Source organism: Pezoporus wallicus, unplaced genomic scaffold (assembly GCF_028554395.1).
Source record: "Pezoporus wallicus isolate ANWC-B61680 ecotype Strahan unplaced genomic scaffold, APGP_CSIRO_Pwel_v1 contig_749, whole genome shotgun sequence".
Taxonomy (NCBI): domain Eukaryota; kingdom Metazoa; phylum Chordata; class Aves; order Psittaciformes; family Psittacidae; genus Pezoporus; species Pezoporus wallicus.
In genome coordinates, this window is record NW_026641327.1 from 4,591,488 (window position 1) to 4,612,351 (window position 20,864).

Genomic DNA, 20,864 nt, shown 5'->3' on the forward strand with positions numbered 1-20,864 from the left:
CTGTCCTTTCTCTTTTTATTTATATTCCTTATTTCATTATATATTGTGTGTTATTATTTATATTTTCCTTTGATTTTATATGAAGAAGAGTTTGCTGTTCAGTTATTTGCTTTGTCAGAGCTTGGTTTTGGGGAATTCTCACCATATCCCTGTATTTTCTCTTTTCGACAGTAGCTTCCTTCACTGAGCAGCACTTTTTCTGCTTTATGTCAGCTTTTATAAGCAGTGCTAAAACCTCTCTTCAGAGGTTTATTTTGAGTGCAGGCTATTGCTGAAAGCTTTCTTTAAAAGTTCATTTTCTTTCCTTTTTCATCATTTTGCGATGAAAATTCCATGCATTTTTGAACCTTAACTTCAAGTAATTTTAGGTCTCCTCTATATTTAAGTACTGAAGACTTCAGTTAGTTTTCCTGACCAAGTAATTTCACTTATATTTCATTTTGCCCTAATCATATTCAAAACCTCAGTTAAGGTGGCTTATCTGTCTATGCCACATAAACTAGAAATCCCTCTGAACAGGGTTTCTATCAAAGTCTTCAATTATGACTTGTATAATTGTTTGTAAAAGCCAGTTTTCAGATAACTATTTTATTTATGGCAGGTTTTGTTTGGGTTTGACTCTGATGTTAAGAAATAATTGAACTCGACCATTAGTTTTAATGTTACCTTGGTGTTGCTTGTAGGAAAGTTAAGGTAGTTTTTATTTCTGTGAGAATGTTAGGAACGTATCTGTTACCCAAAAATGTGCTTTTTAGCTATATAGGCTATGGCAGAATCTCAGCAACTGGTCCTGCTTGCTTGGAACGCCTGACCAATGATATTTCAATTCAAAACATTTCTGTTTCCTTTGCCACCATCTCTCTTATGTGTTTACTTTTCTTTAACAAGTGTTTTCTTTAGCAAATGTTTTCTATTTGTGACTATTTTTCTACCACATAGTAAGTGTCATACAGAAGCTTTAATCCCTCCCACATACTTTGTCTTAACTTTCAAACGTCTCTGGCTTTTTTACCCACTCATTATTCTGGTTTCTATTTGGATGATACCTGGGATGATATTACTTACATAACAAATACTTCTATGAATATTAAACTTCTTGTTTCTCTGTTGATCCTAACCCTCTGCACATACTCCTACCCTTTGCTGTTTCTTTACCTTGCTGTTTCCTCACCTTGCTGTTTCCTCATCTATCTGACTCATGCTCTTTTTTTGTCAGAGACAGACACGTGAGTCATCTCTCTGTGCTCCCTATTTCAAGCATCAAGCAATGCCAGGTAACATGCTAGAATTTTACTTGAAGGAATCATTAGTTGAGGTGATCCTCTTTCTTCTAGACTTGCATGACTGGGAGGCCTCCAGAACTTCCTCCAGTTACTGACCTTATCTGTGCAGCTCCAGGACACCTGTGACACCAGCCCCTACCTTTGTTTATAGCATGAGTACATGATATTCCTGGGCTCTCCATCACTGCCCTCCTATTGAAGAAACAATTGGACAAAAGGGTTCTTTCCTTTCTGCAGTATAAACTGCAGATTGCTATTATACCAGTGAGAAATTAGGAGTACTCACTAGTTCAATATCATTGTTATAAGTTTAATTTTCTGGAAATCTGGTAGCACACAATATCCAGACCAAGATTTACAAATAAGTCAGAGAAGATCCTTGGAAAGAAAATTCACTAACTTCAACTACTGTGTTCTCATTTTATGAGTGAAATGCTACCAGTTAACCTCACAGGGTAGTGTGAAGTTTTAGGAAGTTGCATAACAATGCTGGAAAATGTAAAATATCATTGGAAGAAGGCTGCATATTAGTCTGCCTAGTAGTAATGAGGTCCCAAAGTGGAAAGATAGCCTGGTAGGTTTTGAAGTAATAAAGCTGATTGCCAGGATGCAGCTGGTTTGGTGTAGCATAACTTTCCATGCAATATTTTGTTCAAGCATGAGAGTGGGGCAGAAAGAATAGTTTTTTCTCCTTGTGAAAATCTCAGCTGGTTGCAACCCCTAGGGCTAAAAAGGTTACATGTATAGCTCGGAATGCCTTATTAGCTGTCTTCCTTGTGTCTGTCTCATTCTGCTTTGACAATTTTCCTGCTATCGCAAAGGTCTCAACATGCAAACTAACTAATCAGACCTTATTCTGAACCTAAGTTGGTTTATAGCAGTAATTTAATAATGCCAGTCCTATTAAGCTGCCAGCATTTCTGAATACTTAGGGTGTCGCTGGTACATATGTCATACATTAAATGGATTTTAGCTGCTTAGTGCTTACTTGTTACTACTTGTAGTTGGCATATGCCACCAATTACGAGGTGCAGCCTTTTCCTGGTTTCAGCTGGGATACAGTTAATTTTCCTCCTAGTAGCTGGTGCAGTGCTGTGTTTTGGCTTTAGTCTGAGAGCAATGCTGATAACACACCAATGTTTTAGTTGCTGTTCAGTAGTGCTTACCCTGATCAAGGACTTTTCGGTCTCATCCTCTGCCAGTGAGGAGGGGCACAAGAAGGTGGGAGCATCTGACCCAAACTAGTCAAAGGTATATTCTATACCACAGCATGCCCAGTATATAAACTGGGAGAGTCACCCAGAAAGGAACAAATCACTGGGCGTCAGGATGGATGTTGGTCAGTGGGTGGTGAGCAATTGTATTGTGCATGACTGTCATTTTTTGTTTTCTCTTTTCCCATTTATTTTTATATCTCTCTCCTTGTTATTTCCATTATTAGTAGTATCATATTGCACTTTATTTTGGTTATTAAACTGTTCTTATCTCAACCTGTGGGTTTTACATTATTTCAGTCCTCCTCCCCATCCTATGTGGGGAGGGAGGAAGGAGAGGGGTGAGCAAGTGGCTTCATGATATTGAGTTACCAGCTGGGTTTAAATCATGACAGGCCTCTCCTGTGCTGAGTATAGTGGAGCAATCGTTTCCCTGTTCCTGCTGGCCATACTGCTGATACATACCAGGATGCTTTTGGTCTTCTTGGCTACCTGGGCATGCTGTTGGCTCATATTTAGCCAGCTGTTGACCAACATCCTCAGGTCCTTTTCTGCTGGGCAGTTTTCCAGCCGCTCTTCCACAAACCTGTTTTTGTGGCCTAAGTGCAGGACTTCACTTTCTAAGTGCACTTCACTTTGTTGTACCTCACACAGTCTGCCCCGGCCCATTGATCCAGCCTGTTCAGAACCCTCATAATCATGAACACTTTTTAGCCTCTGTCTTATTGACAGTACCAGCATTTGAAATTCTTTAAGTTAGTTTTTAGGTTGCCATGAAGGAAGAGTAAGTCTGCCCCAAATGGTGACTTAACATGAAAGGGGCTTAATAGTGAAGAACCTGTTTTCATTCACAGCTCACAATGAATTCTGCTAATCTTGGGTATATATTGCCTCTGAAAATTAGGTCCAGAAAAAAAATTTTACTTCTAGAGAAATAAGCTTTCTGGATGGAATCAGAGAAGTGTTTTCACATCTCTAACTGAGGAAATACAGTGCTCAGAAGTTTTGCTTTTTTCTGCAGTGGAAACAGGGCTTGTGTATTGCAGTAACCCCTGTTTTGAGGCGCAGACCTTTCTGTAAAATGGAACACACCCATGGAAAGCAGTCATAGGGATTTTTCTCTATTATCAGAGGATAAGTTGCTACTAATAGTACCCAAGTGTTTGATCTTGGTCTGGCACACATGATTAGCTAGCAGTATTTCTATGTGTGTTTAAGAATATATTCATGTTCAAATGGAGTCTTTTTTGTCTGCCAAATTTTAAATTGATTTGCCTTTAGCAGTTCATTACAAAATTATTCTTTATCCCCAGATGCACTTGTGGAAGGATGAAAGATTGCATCTCAATCTTCATGAGAAAATAAACAAATCTGTTTCTACTGAGTATGGACAAATGATTACAGCTGGTCAGGTTATTGCCTATGAAAAATTTATCTCCACGATGTCTTTCATCCTTTCTTTCCTCCTAAGGAGAAAATCAGAGAAAGGGCTTTGAATTTTTATTAATGATTTATTACTCATAACTGATCAGTGAACAGTTTATGCAAATACACTTTGCAAATTGCTCATTTTAACTACTACTTGGAGTTATATCTGGATATTAACCATCCCATGGGAAGCAGAGGTGTGAACAATTGGATTATTGATATTTAATCATAGCAGAATGACACATATCAAACGTTTAATAGACAGATACAGAAATCATTTGCAGTACCCTTGCTCACACGGGAATGCACCTTAATGGAGTTCTTGTTGACATTAATAAGTTACGAGTTAAGATGAATGAATATAAATTGCAGGGTAACTAGCTGATGGTTGAACATATTATTCTTTGAGGCCAGTTAACCAGCAGGCCCCAAGTTCCTGCAGGTTAAATTTAATGTACCTCAAAGAAATATCCCTTTGCATAATGGAATTTTAAAGAGAAAGATTATTTTGTTTACCTTGCTCCTCCCTGTCAGTGCAATGAAACCACATTGGCCTGTTTTGGGACTTGTGGAGGGAACCTTTTGCCAAGGCCAAAGGCGGTGCAGGTTTTTTTGTGAGCAAAGACTCTTCTTGGGGGGGAAGAGAAGTATTTTTATTATTATTTGACTTTTTAGGTGTAGGGGCTGGTGGAGGGAGTAGTTTATCCCTGATATGTAACTTATTCATTGTTTAATGAATTTAAATGCTTATTGGCAAAGCTCTTGTATAAATGTTGTGTTCCTATATTTTAAAGCATTTATAAAAAAATTATATTAGTAGGAAAAATCTATTTCTATTTAAAAATTGTGTACAGCTGAAAGTAATTGTGATATATAGTTGTCAGAAGTGTATTTTTACTGAAACGCAGAGACCTCAGAAAATTATAATCTGCAAAATCAGAATGTGTGATTCAGATGGATTTGAGTAACACACTCAAGGATTGCTAATCTTTTAGTGGAAAAGTGGAAGATTTTTTCAGATACAGGTAGCAAAATTGCCAGTTAGAAGCTCACAAAATTGTACATAAAATGCACAAGGACATTTGAGAAATAAAAATGGGTTGGTTTATTCATTCAATTTTCTCCTCTACAAAAGGCAGTTGTTCGGGCACTGGATAAGCATTCTTCTTTCATTGTGTGAGAACAGTCATCACTCATGAACCACTAACTCATGTGCCACTTACAGAGGTAAAAAGGAGTTGATGAAGTAGTGAGAGTAGGTGTTTTATTCAGAGGTCTATGATTTACTACTGCCCTCCTAGTATTTTGATTTTTGGCTTACTGTAATATGCTCCTGTGCATGCAGTTACACACAAGTTAGATTATTATGAAAGCATAGTTTAATGACAGCACACATGCCCATTAAAACAGGCTATCTCCTAATTTTATTTACTTGATTCAGTGACATCTACCATGTGAAGCAAAGATATTTAGTCCAAAGGGAGTGTGTGCCTGAGGTTAGTGGTTTAGGGCTCAGATCCTGTTTCAAAGGTTTTTACTAGTAGAGGATCAAAAAGCACCCCGGTAAATGCTTGGTCGTGTGTCATGTTGCCTTAAAAATCAGCTGTTGGTGTCAACATGACCAGGTTTTCACTCAGTTAAGAAAGTGTCTCATATGGAAAAATATCAGACTGCTAGAAATGAAGAGCATCATCTGTGGGAGACAAAGCCAGACCAAGGGCAGCATGTCCCCTGGAGAGCCACAAACACCCTGGAAAGGTACCTGAGAACTTGGTCTCAGGAGCTGATAGATGTGCTATAAGAGCAAAACAGGGCCCTAAAGGTTTCATAGACCAGTAATGATGCATTTTAAGTTCAAGGAAAGCAAAACAAATACAGTTCATTTTGCAAATGTTGTTTTTTGATGTTGGAAAGCAGTGAGACCAATTAACATCCGATCCCCTGCTAATATCAGAGATGGCAATTACTAACCTAAGAACTTGACAATGACTGAAAACAGCCTGTTCCTACAGCCATAAGCTTGACACTGTATACCCTTAGTGCTGTTATAATTACAGCAAATGTCAATTTAGAATAAACAAGTAAATGTAGAACATGTAAAAATTAAATTTGCCAAGACAGTTTATTCATGTAGAGGTGATACGGAATATCTCTAAGAGGTGAAAAATAGGATCTGAGTGAACTACTTTTAAATGCACACCAAGAACCTCTTTGTGTTGTTGTACTTCTTAATTAGATGAAAATAAATGAATTGAAAAGATGAAAGGAACTCATGTAACATCTCACTTCAAAGGGCAACTCTACTCTTGAGAAATGTTAAAAAAAAAAAAAAAGAAAAGCAGCTTATTCAAGAAATATGCTTTCTCTGTGGATTTGATTTCATTTTTACCTGCTTTAGACACTCAGAAATGACTTCTGCTTATTTGACCTAAATGGAGTCATTACCCCACTGTAAAGGAGAGTGGAAGCTGGCTGGCACTGATGGTCCCCCCTGCCATGCTCCTTCATTGCACTTTGCACTGGCTCAGTAACGCTCTCAAGTGAGTGGGATTATTTTTGACCTTGTGATGTGATTTTTATCAGTTTCAAAGCTCCAGGCTATATTCTGGTTAGAAATTGCACATGTACAAATGTTCCTTAGCTGCCTCCCCAAATGAGAATGAGAAGATTAACCACCTCAAGTGTATGTGTACCAATGCATGCAGCCTGGGGAACAAACAGAAGGAACTGGAGCTCCATGCCCAGACAGAAAGTTAAGATATCAAAAGATAACTGAAACTTGGTGAGACAGCTCACATGACTGGAGGATCATGATGGATGGCTACAGGCTGTTCTGTAAAGAAGACAGGGAAGAATTCTCTTATGACTCAAAGGAAATATTGCTGCTTCTAGAAGCAGAGATCTTGTGTGACTTGAAAAAGAAGAGCAGCTCATCAGCTTCATAACTCCTTGATAGATTTAGGCAGGCTGCTCTGTTTTTTCTTATGCCATGAGCTGTCAGATAGCAGGTTGACGTGAAATGGTATCAGCTTCTCGCAAACACAATCAGCTAAGCAACTGAGCTCATCCCAGATGTGATTAAGTAGGAGCAATTATAAAAGGAACTAGCTAAGAGAGGTAAGCTTGTTTCTTGGGTTGGTATTCTGGCAGTATTAGCCTTTGTAAGTATACTTCATACATAATCAGATGCCAAACCATTATTGCTTCAGGAAATGGCTTCTAGACCAGCATTCAAATGAACTTCATCCTAAATTGATTATTCTAACACTGAAACTGACATCAAGTGGGGAAAAAATTTATTTGAAGCATCAATTGCATCTAACAGAAAAGTAGCCGTTGAAGTCAATTTTTTTGCAATGCAAGTAGCGTGTTTCCTCTCAAACAGAGTTAAACATTCTGTGAGAGAGCTCTTTGTGTCCCAAGAGATTAATAGCTACCCTTCATGGCATTATAAGTTTTGCCATGGTACTAAGTAAAATTGCTATAGCACGTAATGCTTAATTTGCTAAATATCAGAATTTACATATTTTTCCTGTAAAATTTACATGAAATTGCACACCAGGTGTTCAGTAAATCTGAAGAATATATGTGAGAATCAAGTCCACTAGTGTCATGGTTTAAGCCCAGGCGGCAATCCAGAACCGCGCAGCCCCTCGCTCACTCTCCCCCCTTCCTCCCCTCGCTACCGGAGGGATGGGGAGGAGAATGGAAAGAATGTAGCTCCCACCGGCTAATGTAAGAACAGTCCAGTAACTAAGGTATAACACAAACCACTGCTGCTGCCACCAATGATAATGATGATAAGGGAAATAACAAGGAAAGAGAATACAACTGCTCACCACCCACCGACCGATACCTAGCCCAACCCGAGCAGTGATCTAGCCCTTCCAGGTAACTGCCCCCAGTTTATATAGTGGGCATGACGTGCTGTGGTATGGAATACCTCTGGCTAGTTTGGGTCAGGTGTCCTGTCTCTGCTTCCTCCTGGCTTCCCCTCCTCCCTGGCAGAGCATGAGACTCACAAAGTCCTTGGTCAGACTAAACATTACTGAGCAGTAACTAAAATCATCGGTGTTATCAGTGCTGTTCCCAGGCTGAAAGTCAAAACCACAGCACTGCAACAGCTACTAAGAAGGAGAAAAATGACTGCTACTGCTGAACCCAAGACAACTGGAAATAGCATAAATACACGTATTATAGGTGTAACTAAATAGTAGTGCTTTCTTTACCAGATATAGAAAGTTGGTAATGTAGAAATAGAGGAAGTCACATGAACATACAAAATCAAAGAGAGGAATGTTGCAAAATAGTCCATATCTAAACTGTAAAATGAGAGAATCGCCAGTATCTTTGAGCAAATATTTTTGTCATTACTTTCAATTCTTTCATGGCTTCTAGTTTTTGCAATGGAGCTCCCAGCAGAAAATTTTTTTGTGATACAGAAAGAATAAATAACAGGTGTCTGAGAATGCAATGCAGGATGTGGCATACACTGGCACAACAATTGTGCTGTTCTGAAACATAATGATTGACCAAAACCCCACAACTGTGTTTGCTTTCTTTTTTTCTGAATGGAAAGAGATTCCTAAGCTCTGGACTATTTCCATAAAAATCTTTACGATCTTACAACAGTAAGATGCATCTATTCTATTGCTTAGCAATTGATGTACTGCAGTTGTCTGCTTAGTTAATAATCACATCTAATCAACAGAAATCAAATTTTCATTTCTGTTTTAATATAGGTAAGTTTCAGAGGCCTTTGAATATCTAGGCTGGCACCTGTTTTACCCTTTCAAGTGCTTTTCTATTTTGATACTGATAAGGTTGTTGAGGGTTGTGCAGTCTTCTTGATAGGCCCAGTGCCAATATCTCTGCTCTGGTGTTTAGTTGTCATTGTTTTATTTGCTTAGCTCGCCATTGCCAGTAATGGAGCAGGGCAGGTCAATTCACCCTCACAGATCCTTTCTGTAATCTCCCCTTGGCAGCTGTGTGGGACCAAAATTTTTTCAGACAGTGCACATTTTTAATATTTTTCTTGCATTTAGTTCCAAAACCACTGTTAGCCTCTACTTTATCTCTTCTTCCTCCTTCTCCCCCAGTTTTTCTGGCTGTTAAAGTATTGCTTCCCTCAGATACTGGTCCACAGGTCACTTTGAAAATACTCCTGGTGTAAGGTGTCTTTCAAATCACAAGTGGACATTCTAAATTTCATTATTGGCAATCAGTGATGTTTCTTCCCTAAAGCTCAGAAGCAATTAATTAATTAATTATTACTAGGCAAGATGCAGAAATTCCTGAGAAGGATTCTGTGGCCTATGTTGTATAGAGATACCTGAACATGAGTGTCCTTTTTTGGGCTATTCATCCTTGTAGTAGTCCACCACTTCTCACTTATCACCTAGTTTATAATTATTTGCTGCCTTTATCTCTCTTCTTTCATCCCAGCTGAACATATTACCAATATATATACACAATACTCTTGCATTATTCTTTTGTGTGGATCTTTACTAAATATTTTTGCAAGCTTATGTCCTTCACCTGACAGTATCACTTGCAGTGTTTAAATTGTTTGATAGCTATAGAAAAATGAAAGAGAAGATAAGTAAGAAAAATCACCGCAGAAGTGAGACCTATTATAAAATTCTATTGAGGTTTATTTTATTAAACACAAAGCATTTGAAGTCTGACATTTTTAACCTTTGGGCCTTTTTACAATGCATACTTAATTGTGGCACCAATAGCTTTTTACATACATTATGAAAAATTATGCATCCAGGAAAAAAAAAAAAGTAATCCCTTATTTTCTTCTCTGTGTGCATGTAAAGTATTTTTGCCCAAGAGCGCCTCTTTTATGCTCAATGCTGTCCACTGATTTTTCAATGTAAACATCATCAGACCTTTCTGAGAAAGACCCAAGGAACACCACGTCCCTGGGAAGTCTCATTCTCATGGTCAGAGTTTCATTTTAAACTTTAACCATGAGATCTTGGGCTGTTGCTCCTGGGTTCAGCCTGTGCACTTTTGACTTTATCATTTGTCAGCATTATTCTGCATTCCCCTTTGTGGTGAAGCAAGCTGAACACCTTAAAACCTCTTGTGCATTGCAGTGCACATAAAGCCTAAGTAAGTGTCCCTTCTACCCCCTTGAAATTCTCTTGGGCACCACTTCCTGCATACATTTCATCCTTGAAGCTGCACTTTCTCCTTCTGAACTGAGGGAATGGCTGCAGTAGCTCATCAAATCCACCATTTTCATTACCATTTGGTGTTTCCTTTAAAAGATATTAGTAGGGGTGCAACTTTTCTCCCACTTTGTACAGTGCTCTTGTTATAGGTCAGTTATTTTTGATTTCGGGAAGGAGCACATGCAAGGAGATTTGTTGGTGATCATTCTCTTTGCTCCAAGTAAGGAAGGTTTCTCTTGCCTTCTAACTCAACTGTAGTAGATGTAATCACTTTGGAGTTGGGGGACAAGCACAATGTCTTCGCTTGTCTCCTCAGGTATTCCCGATATTGTCAGAAGGACCTTGTGACATTAGCTCATAAGACATAAATGTTACCCATTACTTTAAAAATCTAAAACCCACAAGTAGCCCATGCAAGGGAGAATATAACTTTCTACATGCAAGCAACTGTTCATGTGAACCTCTATAGCTTTGAAGAATATATATTTGCTTCACAGGACACTACAAGACTGGAAGATGAATCCCTGAAGGAAGAGCTCCCACTTTGCTAGTTAAATTTGTTGAATACAAAATAACACTCAAAATAGATTTAAAGTCTGTACTGTGTCTGCGTGATTGTTTACTGTGCTCATTTATTCCATTCTTTAGGTTTGAAGATGGCACAGTCTCTTTTCTTGATATCATTGCTCTGAAACATGGATTTGATGTTCTGGAAAAACTCACAGGTCAGTTAACACAACTTAATACTGAGGAGTGAAGTTCTAGATTTATACTCAGGGCACAAGACTGATCATATTTTCTATGGCTGTAGCTTTATTTTCCTTTCTAGATTTACTTTCTATGTTCAACAGTGTGAAGATTAGACCTCAGTGTAATTGTTTTACTCGGGTCTTATGTATTGGATTATTCCAGCTTAGTTTGGAAGAAAAAAAAAAAAAATTATACAGACTTTTCTCCACAAATGTACACACAAGACTTGAGTATATTGAACACATCTATTCTGCCTCACCCTCACAAAGATGCAATAGCAAAGTAACAGTAGAAAGTAGCTGAGTGGCTTCCACTGTTTGAGTATCTTTGAAGCCATTAACATGGAGCAGTTTGTTTACCTTTCAAAACATTTAGCCCTTCAGTTTACATTGGTATTTAATATACCAGTGCCTGGCATGACCGATGTGACAAGAGATTCAGTGCTTTGTAACTGCCATTTTCTCTTGCCATCCTTTTCTCCCCTTCACACCATTGAGTACAATGGAGGTTTACAGGTTGTTTAATTTCTGTCAAAGGTCCTCTGTTCTTTTTGAACAGAGATTATTGGCAATTATGTGTATGCAACAAAGCTGTTGCATGTTGTAGAAACACTTCATAATCCAGAAGGACTGCAGATTTGGTTTAAGCCACTTTATGCATATGTCTCCCACTGTTAGTTTTCAGTGGCAAAATGCTCTGTCAGAGGTGAACCACTCCCGAATCTCACTTTGCCGTAGGTCCTGGAGTACTTGTTTGCACTCCCCCAACACAAATAATGATTCTTATTCTAGGTTGGAAACAGCCTGGAGTGGAAACAAACAAAATAAACAAACTATTGTTGTTATTAATTGTATCTTTCTGTGTAATAAAAGCACTGCTGAAGTTCTTTTGGGATACACTGTAGTGGGGTTCTACCACTACCACAAGGTGGGGAGGGAGACCTCTAATGGAGGGTGAATCAGAAATTCAGTGTTAGGCAGTTTTGTGAAGAAGAGAGATCTGTTTCTGAGTCTGATATCATCTGACTAAATTCCTGACCTGTCTCAACTTTCAGTAAACAACAATACATATTTCATGACAGAGTTACATCATGATATGTTTGTGTATTTAAGCCATTTTCAGGGGTCTTGCATCTATGTGATTTTTAAACTTAATCTTAGTGGTATGTATTTTTCTTAGTAAATTTTCATCAGTTTTACAAAAGGTAAATTTGCAATAATGTTACAGGGATTACTTTAATTATAGTGGCTGTTCAGAAAGCATTCATTCACTTTACAAGAAAATATGATATGTATTGGAAAAAAGTTTAAAATGCAGACTAGGTCTCCTAAAGATGATGAATTGAAAGTTGTTTTTAAATTCACTGGATACTTGGTTAGTTGATAGAGAGTAAAGGTTGCATTAGCTTTCATAAAGGTGATTGTGTCGTATAACAGCCAAAGCATCCCAAAGTGTGGGATGCTAAATGGTGAGGCTAACTTTGATTTTTAACTTGGTCTTTGGGACTTCTGGCTTCTGTTTTGCCCTATAATAATTTTTACCATCCTCCGGTACATTAAGGACTAGTTGCAGCCAGTGATGAGATGTGGGGCAGCCTGTATTTAGTGGTATTGCGCAGATTCTCATGCGTGCTGTGTTTAAACTCTTAGGGTTATACAAGTCATCCAGTTTAGGGACAGAAAAGAATTTCCTCCTCAGTCAGATTGGCAGGGATTACTGGGATTTCTTCTCCTGTGTGGAGTTTGTGATTTCATTCTGCCATTGTCTGGGCATGTCACCTAAACTTGGATCGTGTGTGTGATGTTTGTGAATTTTACTGCTTTCATCCTTGGTGCTGCTTTCATTTATAATTTTAATGGATTTGTGTTTTTCTTTTAAAAATCATAAGATTAAAGGTGACATTAATAGATGTGTTCTGGCTTGTGATATATAGGTGTGTTGGAAGTAAATGCTCCATTTTGTCCGACATCTATGATATTCTTCATTTGGGGGGAAATTCTTCCCTTGATTTAAAAGAGATAATGAATCATTGATGAAAATTTTACTTTCTTAATGCCAGCTGTTTGCCACAAGATGAGCATTAGCATAGAAGAAAGCTGGGCAATGTATACTAATATCCTCACCTAACTGCTCATAATTAGCACCTTCTCTAAATGTACTTGCAGGAGAGTTATGGGTTGTTGTTTTGGGTTTTATTCCTCAGAAAAAGGTTTAATGAGTTAACTAGGGAGAAGATAGATGCGGCATCCACACTCTCAACAGGAAAATATGGATACACTAAAGAGAAGGCATTGTAAATTCTCATCAGAAAGAAGAGGTTGATTTCTAAATGCAAAGGCAGTATGTAAGAGCTTAAAATCCAAAATTATTCTGATGCCCAGATAATGACATTATTGGTATGTCAAAACCCCAAAATCTCACCTCTCCTTTCACGGATAGTGAGGTGACTGATTCTGTTTCTAAATTTCTGTCTCAAGATGAACTTGGCTTAGAGAGTAAACTAGAAAGAAAGTTATTTGTTTGCTGCTAGCAGCTCTTGCTGCGAGCATGTTACGTCAGTCCAGGTTTTCGTCTTTCTTTTGTGGCTTGACTAATGTGAACTAGGCATCATTTGTACCTTGAAAGCAGAGAAGAACAGCAAGAGCATGACTTGAGAAGCTTTGAAAAAGTGAGTTGCCAGAAGAAATTCTCTTTATAAGTTTGGGGTTTTTTTTTTAGTATGCATTTGCTAATGTTGATGTGGTTTGTATTCCCAAACTGCCTAATCTGTGAAGAGGCCTCGAAAAGGACCAAAAATATTAGTCATTCCTCAGACCTGTGGAGATAACACAGAAAAAGTAGTACTGCAGATAAATGTCTTGGAAGTTTTTGCATAATACAGCTAGAGAGAAAAATATGCTTCTTGGGATCTAAGAGAAGGGGGAAATGCCTTTATTAAAACCTGAGCTGATGAAGAAAAAGTGCAGCACTGTTGACAAGAAAATATACTCTTGGCAAGAGATAATTGTTCTGTGTTGAAACAAAATAACAAGACTTCTACAGTGAAGGCATTTGATGGCATCCAGTGTTATTACAGGGGAGAAATTTGTAGCAAACTCCTTTCATGCTTGGGAGATTTCTGGAAAGAGCAGCCTGGGGCAGCTAATAACTGGGGAATCCCCACAGGTGCTGTTGCATATAGCTTGCCAAGGCAAGAAATGGCAGGGAGCGTCAGTGACCAACACTGACAGGCTTTTCACTCATCCAGTGATAACTGAGCTCTTGAGGTCTCTGCAGCTATTGAGAACTTCTGCATTGGCAGGGCTGTGTACATTGCAGATCCCAAATATTACAGACTGCAAGGAGAAACCTGAGACAATTCTGCTTTGAGGTGCCTTATGTGTTTCCACATGAAAAGATGATGGAGTCACTGATCTAATTTTTCTGAACAAGGAAGGCTTAATCTCACCCTGTTGGCAGCAGGAGAGTATCTTTTATGCCAGTCAGTGTGGCCTGTGCATGCCTTTCCCCTTCCATCCTTCTTAAATAGCAAGAACAGCATTTGCATGGGGAATCTGACATCTGCTGAACATGTTAGTGTTCTCAGTTATATTGTGTTGTGGGTCACAGTGTTGACTTTACTAAAGCCAGCGGAAATGCTGAAGAGCCATTGAATTTAAAAGAACAATTGTTCTGGATCCTGAAAAGTGGCAAGCTGCACTCCTACACTTCTCATTCCCAAATACAGACTTCAAGACAGGAATAGGGTCATTAGCTTCACATTCTTGTCTGTTTTCTGTCTCTGCTAATCCTTTTTTTCCCAGTGCGTATTGGTAACATAAGGATGTGGATGTCCCCATTGAGCTGGGCTTAGCTATAAATCAAACTCTGCTGTTAATAAGCTGGTAAGAGTACAGTTTTCTCACGTTGTTTGTTGTTCAGGTTCTTTGAGGTAGTGGGTGGTGATCTAACAAATATGAAAAAATCCTGGCCAGCTCTCTCCCTATTACAGAAATCAGGAGAGGTATACAGTAGCACTCAACCAGGAAAGCAAGATGGAAGAACATTTAGTAAACTTCAGTGATTAATCTATTTCTATATCTACCCTATTTATTTAGTTCAAAATAAATCATTATGTTCCTAACCAAGGAGATTGTCTTTTTTTTACAGTAGTACAGCAGATGACTAAGCAATCAGCATATGGTTTTTTTATTACTTTGTATATGAATGCTAATTATCCCTGACTTGAACTGTGAATCCTCATTCCTATTCAGATCATCCACTGAACAAGGTTTTACTAATGTGAACAGTCTGAATTTCTTACGATTCTGTGTACCTTACTGAACATGGGATAATATAAGAAATATATCATTTCTGCCTTACATCAGACAGTTTCCGAAAACTAAGCCCTGACCGACAGGTGAATTAGAACCTCTACAGAGTAATTACTTGCACTTGCTCGCTTTAATGTTTGCAACAAGAAATTGCGTTTCACTGCGAGGACTGTGTCTGCACTCTTATGAATGCTTCTACAAAAAGAAAGCTAATGTAACGGTCAGGGAGCTAGATGAGGACTTGGGAGACTTGAGTTTCTTTCCTCAGCCACAAAATTTACTTTACTTTTAGTAAATTGCATAGATGCTCATCTTCAGGGGAGCAGGGAGTTAGATGACTAAATGTATTTCCAGACCTACATTTTACCTCTGGGTGGGATTTACCTTATGTTGCTGTCAGCGCCTACACCTAAGTGACCATTCAGATTCCCACTGCAGTCAGTGGAACAGACAGTACTTCACCAGCTTGATCCCTGTGACATTTTCTGGAAATTCAGGACAGGAGGAATTACAGTCAGCAATACCAGTTCTTCTCATTGTCCATTAAAGGAGCTTAAATGATTAGCTTAGTGTGGTATAGGACTTTTAAATAACTTTCCTGCTAATGATCCCTTTGGGAATAGAAAGCTGAACTGTCAGATTAGTTGAGGTGGAAATGATATTTTAGGTTTTTTACCTTTCCTTAGATCTGTGATTTGTATTGGGCAGGGCAGGTTCTACATTTCTTGTGGTTGAAATAAACCGGTAAAGCAGAACAGGGAATGCAGTGGAAGAACCCTGAGGAGCACAAGGGTTCAGCATCAGGTTTTATATTTGTGAAACCCTTACCTGGCCATTACTCTATGAGTAATTTCTGATGCTTGAAGTCCAGGTTTATTCAGGTGGATGTTGCTTTTCCTGAAGGAAAGGGTCACAGTCTCACTACAGAAAAAAATATCTTGCAAAGGCAAAAAAAAATTCTGTCTAAAGGATGAGCATGTCTCTCTTATGGTAAAACAGTCAAAAAGATTTCTTATATAAACAGTGTGTATGTACAGCTGACTTCATGAGTCTGTGATCATTTTCATTTTCAGATGGCTGGTTAAAGCGGATTGTAAAGAAAGCTCACTTGGTTCTTTTGCATTAAAAGAAGGTTGTTGGAACTGTGGTTAATTTCTTAGGATAGACATGCTCAACTGAATCCACATTTGCTAATGGCTGTAGATGAAATTAAAACAATTAAGGAATAAGTATTATAAAATGAGCAAGTAGGTGAGGCAGTCTTGCACAACTGTCTGGAAGTACAACCAAACACATACAATGTATTTAGAAGGCAAGTCTGAATTAATGGATGAGGCTTACCTTTTTTACTGTAGATACAGAATTTATTCCCAGTTCTGCCTGAGATAGCATTGTTAAATTTGTCACTTTCAATAAATAGTCTACATCAAGATGGAATGGAGTAAAACCAAGTCTTCAATAAAGGCTATAGGAATATTAACAGCAGTCAAGAGCAATGGAACTCAGATTCCCTGGTTCCTACACACTGATCCATCATTGCCAGCGCATGGCCAAAGGATATCTTGGAGAAGAAACATTATCTGAATGCAGTACCTTTCTCTCTAGATAATTTTCTATATCAAATATAGTTAGGATCTGAAGAATTGCCATTTTCAGTGCAAGGTTGTCATAACTGCTAAGTGACAGATATAAAGTCCTATGGGACTGTGGTTTTCAAAGGAGAAGCAAGGGCTTCTGCTCTTGGTTGCTGACCTTTCAAAGACTTTTATACCAAAATTCATTGATTTAGGTTAGGGTCCTTGTTATATTTTGAATACCCTTTTAAAATGGGGAAAAAAAATCTGGTTCAGTTGTATTCTTAAGACTTGTATAAAAAGTACTCAAGAATTGTCTCTGTATAGACCCAGCTAAAAAACAGAACTGAAAGGGACATGGAAAATATATATAAACTAATTCCATTAGGTTCTAAACAATATAATATATTGCTAATTAATTTTGCCACATCTTGATATGCTAACAAGGAAATAAAATGTTACTGTGTGGATATTAATTTTCTTGGATGATGCATGAACAGTTTTCTTACCAACATGCACCTGGAAAATGAACCTTGATAGGGCAGTGAAATAAATTTAGTTATATGCAAGAAAATTAGGGAGCAGCATTATGGCTTTTGCGGAAGAAGGTCTGGCTGGCATTATCGGTGCGCAGACATCCCTCTGCAGATCCCAGGGTACCATCCTAGTGCATGCTGGTTACCGTGGCAAAAATTGCCTTATTTCATTTCCAACATTTTTAATTTTGTAGCTAACTGGATCCAGCTGTTTCAGCCCTTCATGCAACACAGAGATTTTATGCTAAATCCAAAAAGGCTAAATTAAAGCAAAAGGAAATTTGCATATTGTGTAAAACTCTACTTGTTCAGCAGATCCAGATTATACAGTGCTAATCATAAGCACTAGATAGAGTAAATCCTCTTGAAGTCACCCTGGGGTTAAGTCAAATGCTTTACACTCTTTGACACATACCCATGAAATATGTAATCAAGTCTGTTTGACGTCCTCTCCTAATTACGTGTGTGTATTTTAAGCAGATGCTTTTCCAGCTGATCTGTGTCTTTTGAGTTTTTTTTCATTATTAATCAGAAAATCATGCTGTATGTTAATGGCAAGTACCAATTATGAGAATCTAATATTAGTTTCTTTGCTTAGAAGCTGGGCTTTTGCAAATAAGACCATTGCCAAATAACATATAGATGTAAAGAAAATAGAAGAACCTTGGAATTTTATCCATCAGGGGCATAATTATTCTACTGTGCACTGCAGTATTTCAGCCTAAACTGAAAATTTATTCTTCCACATACTGATTTTTTTTGTTTGAGGAGAAATACTAAGTAAAGAAATTTTTCTGTTGGATGTAGGAATAGATTTCTTGCTTTCACATAGAGGAGAATTTAAATGATAAAAATATTTTTCCCCCAAGATTCTACATTCATAACTTCTGTCAAGAATATTAATACATAAGCTTAAACTTTTGTGAATTCTTCTTACTTAGTGAGATAATATCAGGAGACAATATTTAGTTAACTTGGGAGTCACTGATTTTTAATTAAACCCCATTTTTATTGTGACTATCTAAGAATAGTCTTCAGAAATTACTAATGACCTAGTTGGTTTTAACCCTACTCTTCAGTTGAAGGATGCAAACTGCCACCTGCGTTTTGCTGATGTTTTAAACCGAGTATGTTCCTTTCAGTGTGTTTCGCAGAGACATCTACTGGCAAAATGTTAACTAGCATTCTCTTCCTTGGGTCCTACAATGCCATTCTTTACACCTCTGAGGGGAGACCTGCTAACGTAGAAGTGACTACTTTTAGGCTTTTAGATGTCCTGGAGCATCAAATCTATTATTTGGGAAGAAACATTATGTAGCGTATCAACAGACACAAAATTAGTGAAAGGAAAATGCATTTTTCCTATTGTCTCGCTAAGGTTACTTCCTGTTGATCTACTGCACTACTTTTGGTGGAGATCTGCATATCAGAAAAGGAGAGAATAAAAGAGTTTATGATCCACTGTATTTGAACAGGACTAATTTCAAATCATGGCTGGACTTTATGTCTCAAAGGTCTTTTCCAACCTAGTTGATCCTATGATTCTATGTATTAATCATAGTCTCCACTAACTTTGATTTAGTCAATATAGAACGGAAAGAAATATAGGATATATTCAGAAGAGCTTTTCTGCCTACAATGGCTGGTTTCACATCTAATGCTTGCTCTATGCTTCCAGTTTGTTTTTAGATAAACATCTGCTGCAGCTGTCACCTTTGCTGAATCTTTAATGGCTCACAATAGAGCTGTTGTAGACATGGTTTCAACACTTGTACACTAGCTGCTCTAGTTGTGGTTTAAACACTTAGAGTTGGTGAGTGGTGGAATGAGCAAATGGCTGGCGCTTGCACAGATGGAAGTGCCAGGAAGGCCCCCTTCTGCTGAAGCCCTGGAGGAGCCCTGGCAGTCCACCCAACAGCCCTGCCTCTTCTTTTCTGGTCCAGCCTTGCTGTCCTCCCTGGAGGCATCCACGTACCTTGGGGTGGGCATAGCCTTGTGAGGGTGGAAAATCAGAACTGAAAGAATACAGATGATTACATCCCCCAACAAAAGATCATTAAATATTTAAAAATGGGGCTTGGCATTTTCAGGTAACCTGTGGATTCAAGACACTAGGAAGCATCTCATCCACCTAGTTGGAATGGGCATATTTTCTCACAATTGTTACTGGTAATATATTTTTAAAAGCATCTGGCTTCTTATGTTTGTTTTTCAGGGGCAGTTCAATCATTTTAAATGAGCCCCCCTTATAAGAATCCTGTTAAAGCAGTGAAATTTTTCAGATCAACTTTATTTAACTAAAATATCACTATTCTCTGAGGTTACTGTTCACCGAATCAATTTTGATCACTTCATATGCTGCATTCCTAAAGGTATTAATTTTGTATCACTCTGGGTTTATATGCATTTTCAATGGCCATTTCAGGTCTGTTATGCTTTCAGGTCTATGTGTGCACCTTAGCCAAACTCCTGGTCTAAGATCCACACATATTCTTGCTCATATCACACTCTCTACTCCCCCATTTTCATCCACATACTGATTTCCATGAAAAGAAGACTTCACTGGGCAAAGGATCTCCACTTGTGAGCTGCTGTAATCGCAAATGTTGCAGTTCCATGGCATCTGGAAAAATATTTTTATAAGTTTTTCCTTTGCTCCTCCTTTCTTTTCCTCTTCTTTCCCTTTTTTTCTTCTTATCCATTTATTTTAGAGAGCTTACAAGTATTTTGTTAAAGCATCTTACAAACTATGCTTAACTGTACTGAATTTAATACAAAGTTTTGAAATGGGTTGGTTTATCCTGGTTGTTGCTTATTTTCTCTTAGCACAAGTGTGTTGTCTCGAGGTGATGCTAAAATTTCCATTTAATTTCTGTTCCGACCAAGAATTGCTACTTTTTGTATTTTATTCACATTATCAACTGAAATCCCAGGACACTAAAATTTCTGCCTAGTTTCTCCTTTGAAGAATAAACTTTCAAATCAGCTCAGACTTTGGTTACCTTCCTACTGAGCACTTCATGAGTTTTTAAGGCAGTCATAAAAGTCAATTTATTTTGTAAGTATTAGGCTAGTGTCAATGACACTCTCATAAGTATCAACAAAAAATGGTGCTGAGCAAGAAAAATTCTGCCGTAAGATAGAATTTCAATGAAAGACACATTTAGCTTTATAAATTGAGGGTACAGCAATGTAATATAAACTTCTCAGGTTATCCAGTCCATGAAAGAAAATTTATACTCCCTTAAAACATAAGGATTGAATGAGCAGATTTCTAATTTTAATGTATTTTATCGTTAGTAGTGCAAATCACAGGGATTTAGAGAGATAAGGTCGCCAACACAAATTTTCTTATTTTAGCTATGTGAATTTTTTAGAGTAGAATGATGTTGGCATAAAGTCTGCAAGTTGTATGTACTTATTTCACTGGGCAAACTTGGTTGAACTGCCGTCACAAGAGCTGGTGTAAATCCTCTGTGTTAGAAGGATTTTGATACCACAACCATACAGACAAAACCTTTAAGGAATAAAAATTTTTTGCTTCTGAGTGTCTACCGGCACAATTCTATTTTTCAGGTAAT

The 20,864-nt window shown here is 37.9% G+C and overlaps 1 protein-coding gene across 3 annotated transcripts in view; it reads left to right on the plus strand.

The window, feature by feature from the left end:
• The window catches only part of MOCOS (molybdenum cofactor sulfurase), a 221,857-nt gene that overhangs the window by 121,231 nt on the left and 79,762 nt on the right, over positions 1-20,864 (plus strand). For all 3 annotated transcript variants that reach the window (XM_057423022.1, XM_057423021.1, XM_057423023.1), the window contains exon 5: positions 10,759-10,835. In XM_057423022.1, coding sequence (XP_057279005.1) covers positions 10,759-10,835 — 77 coding nt within the window. The remainder of the gene's footprint in view (positions 1-10,758; positions 10,836-20,864) is intronic.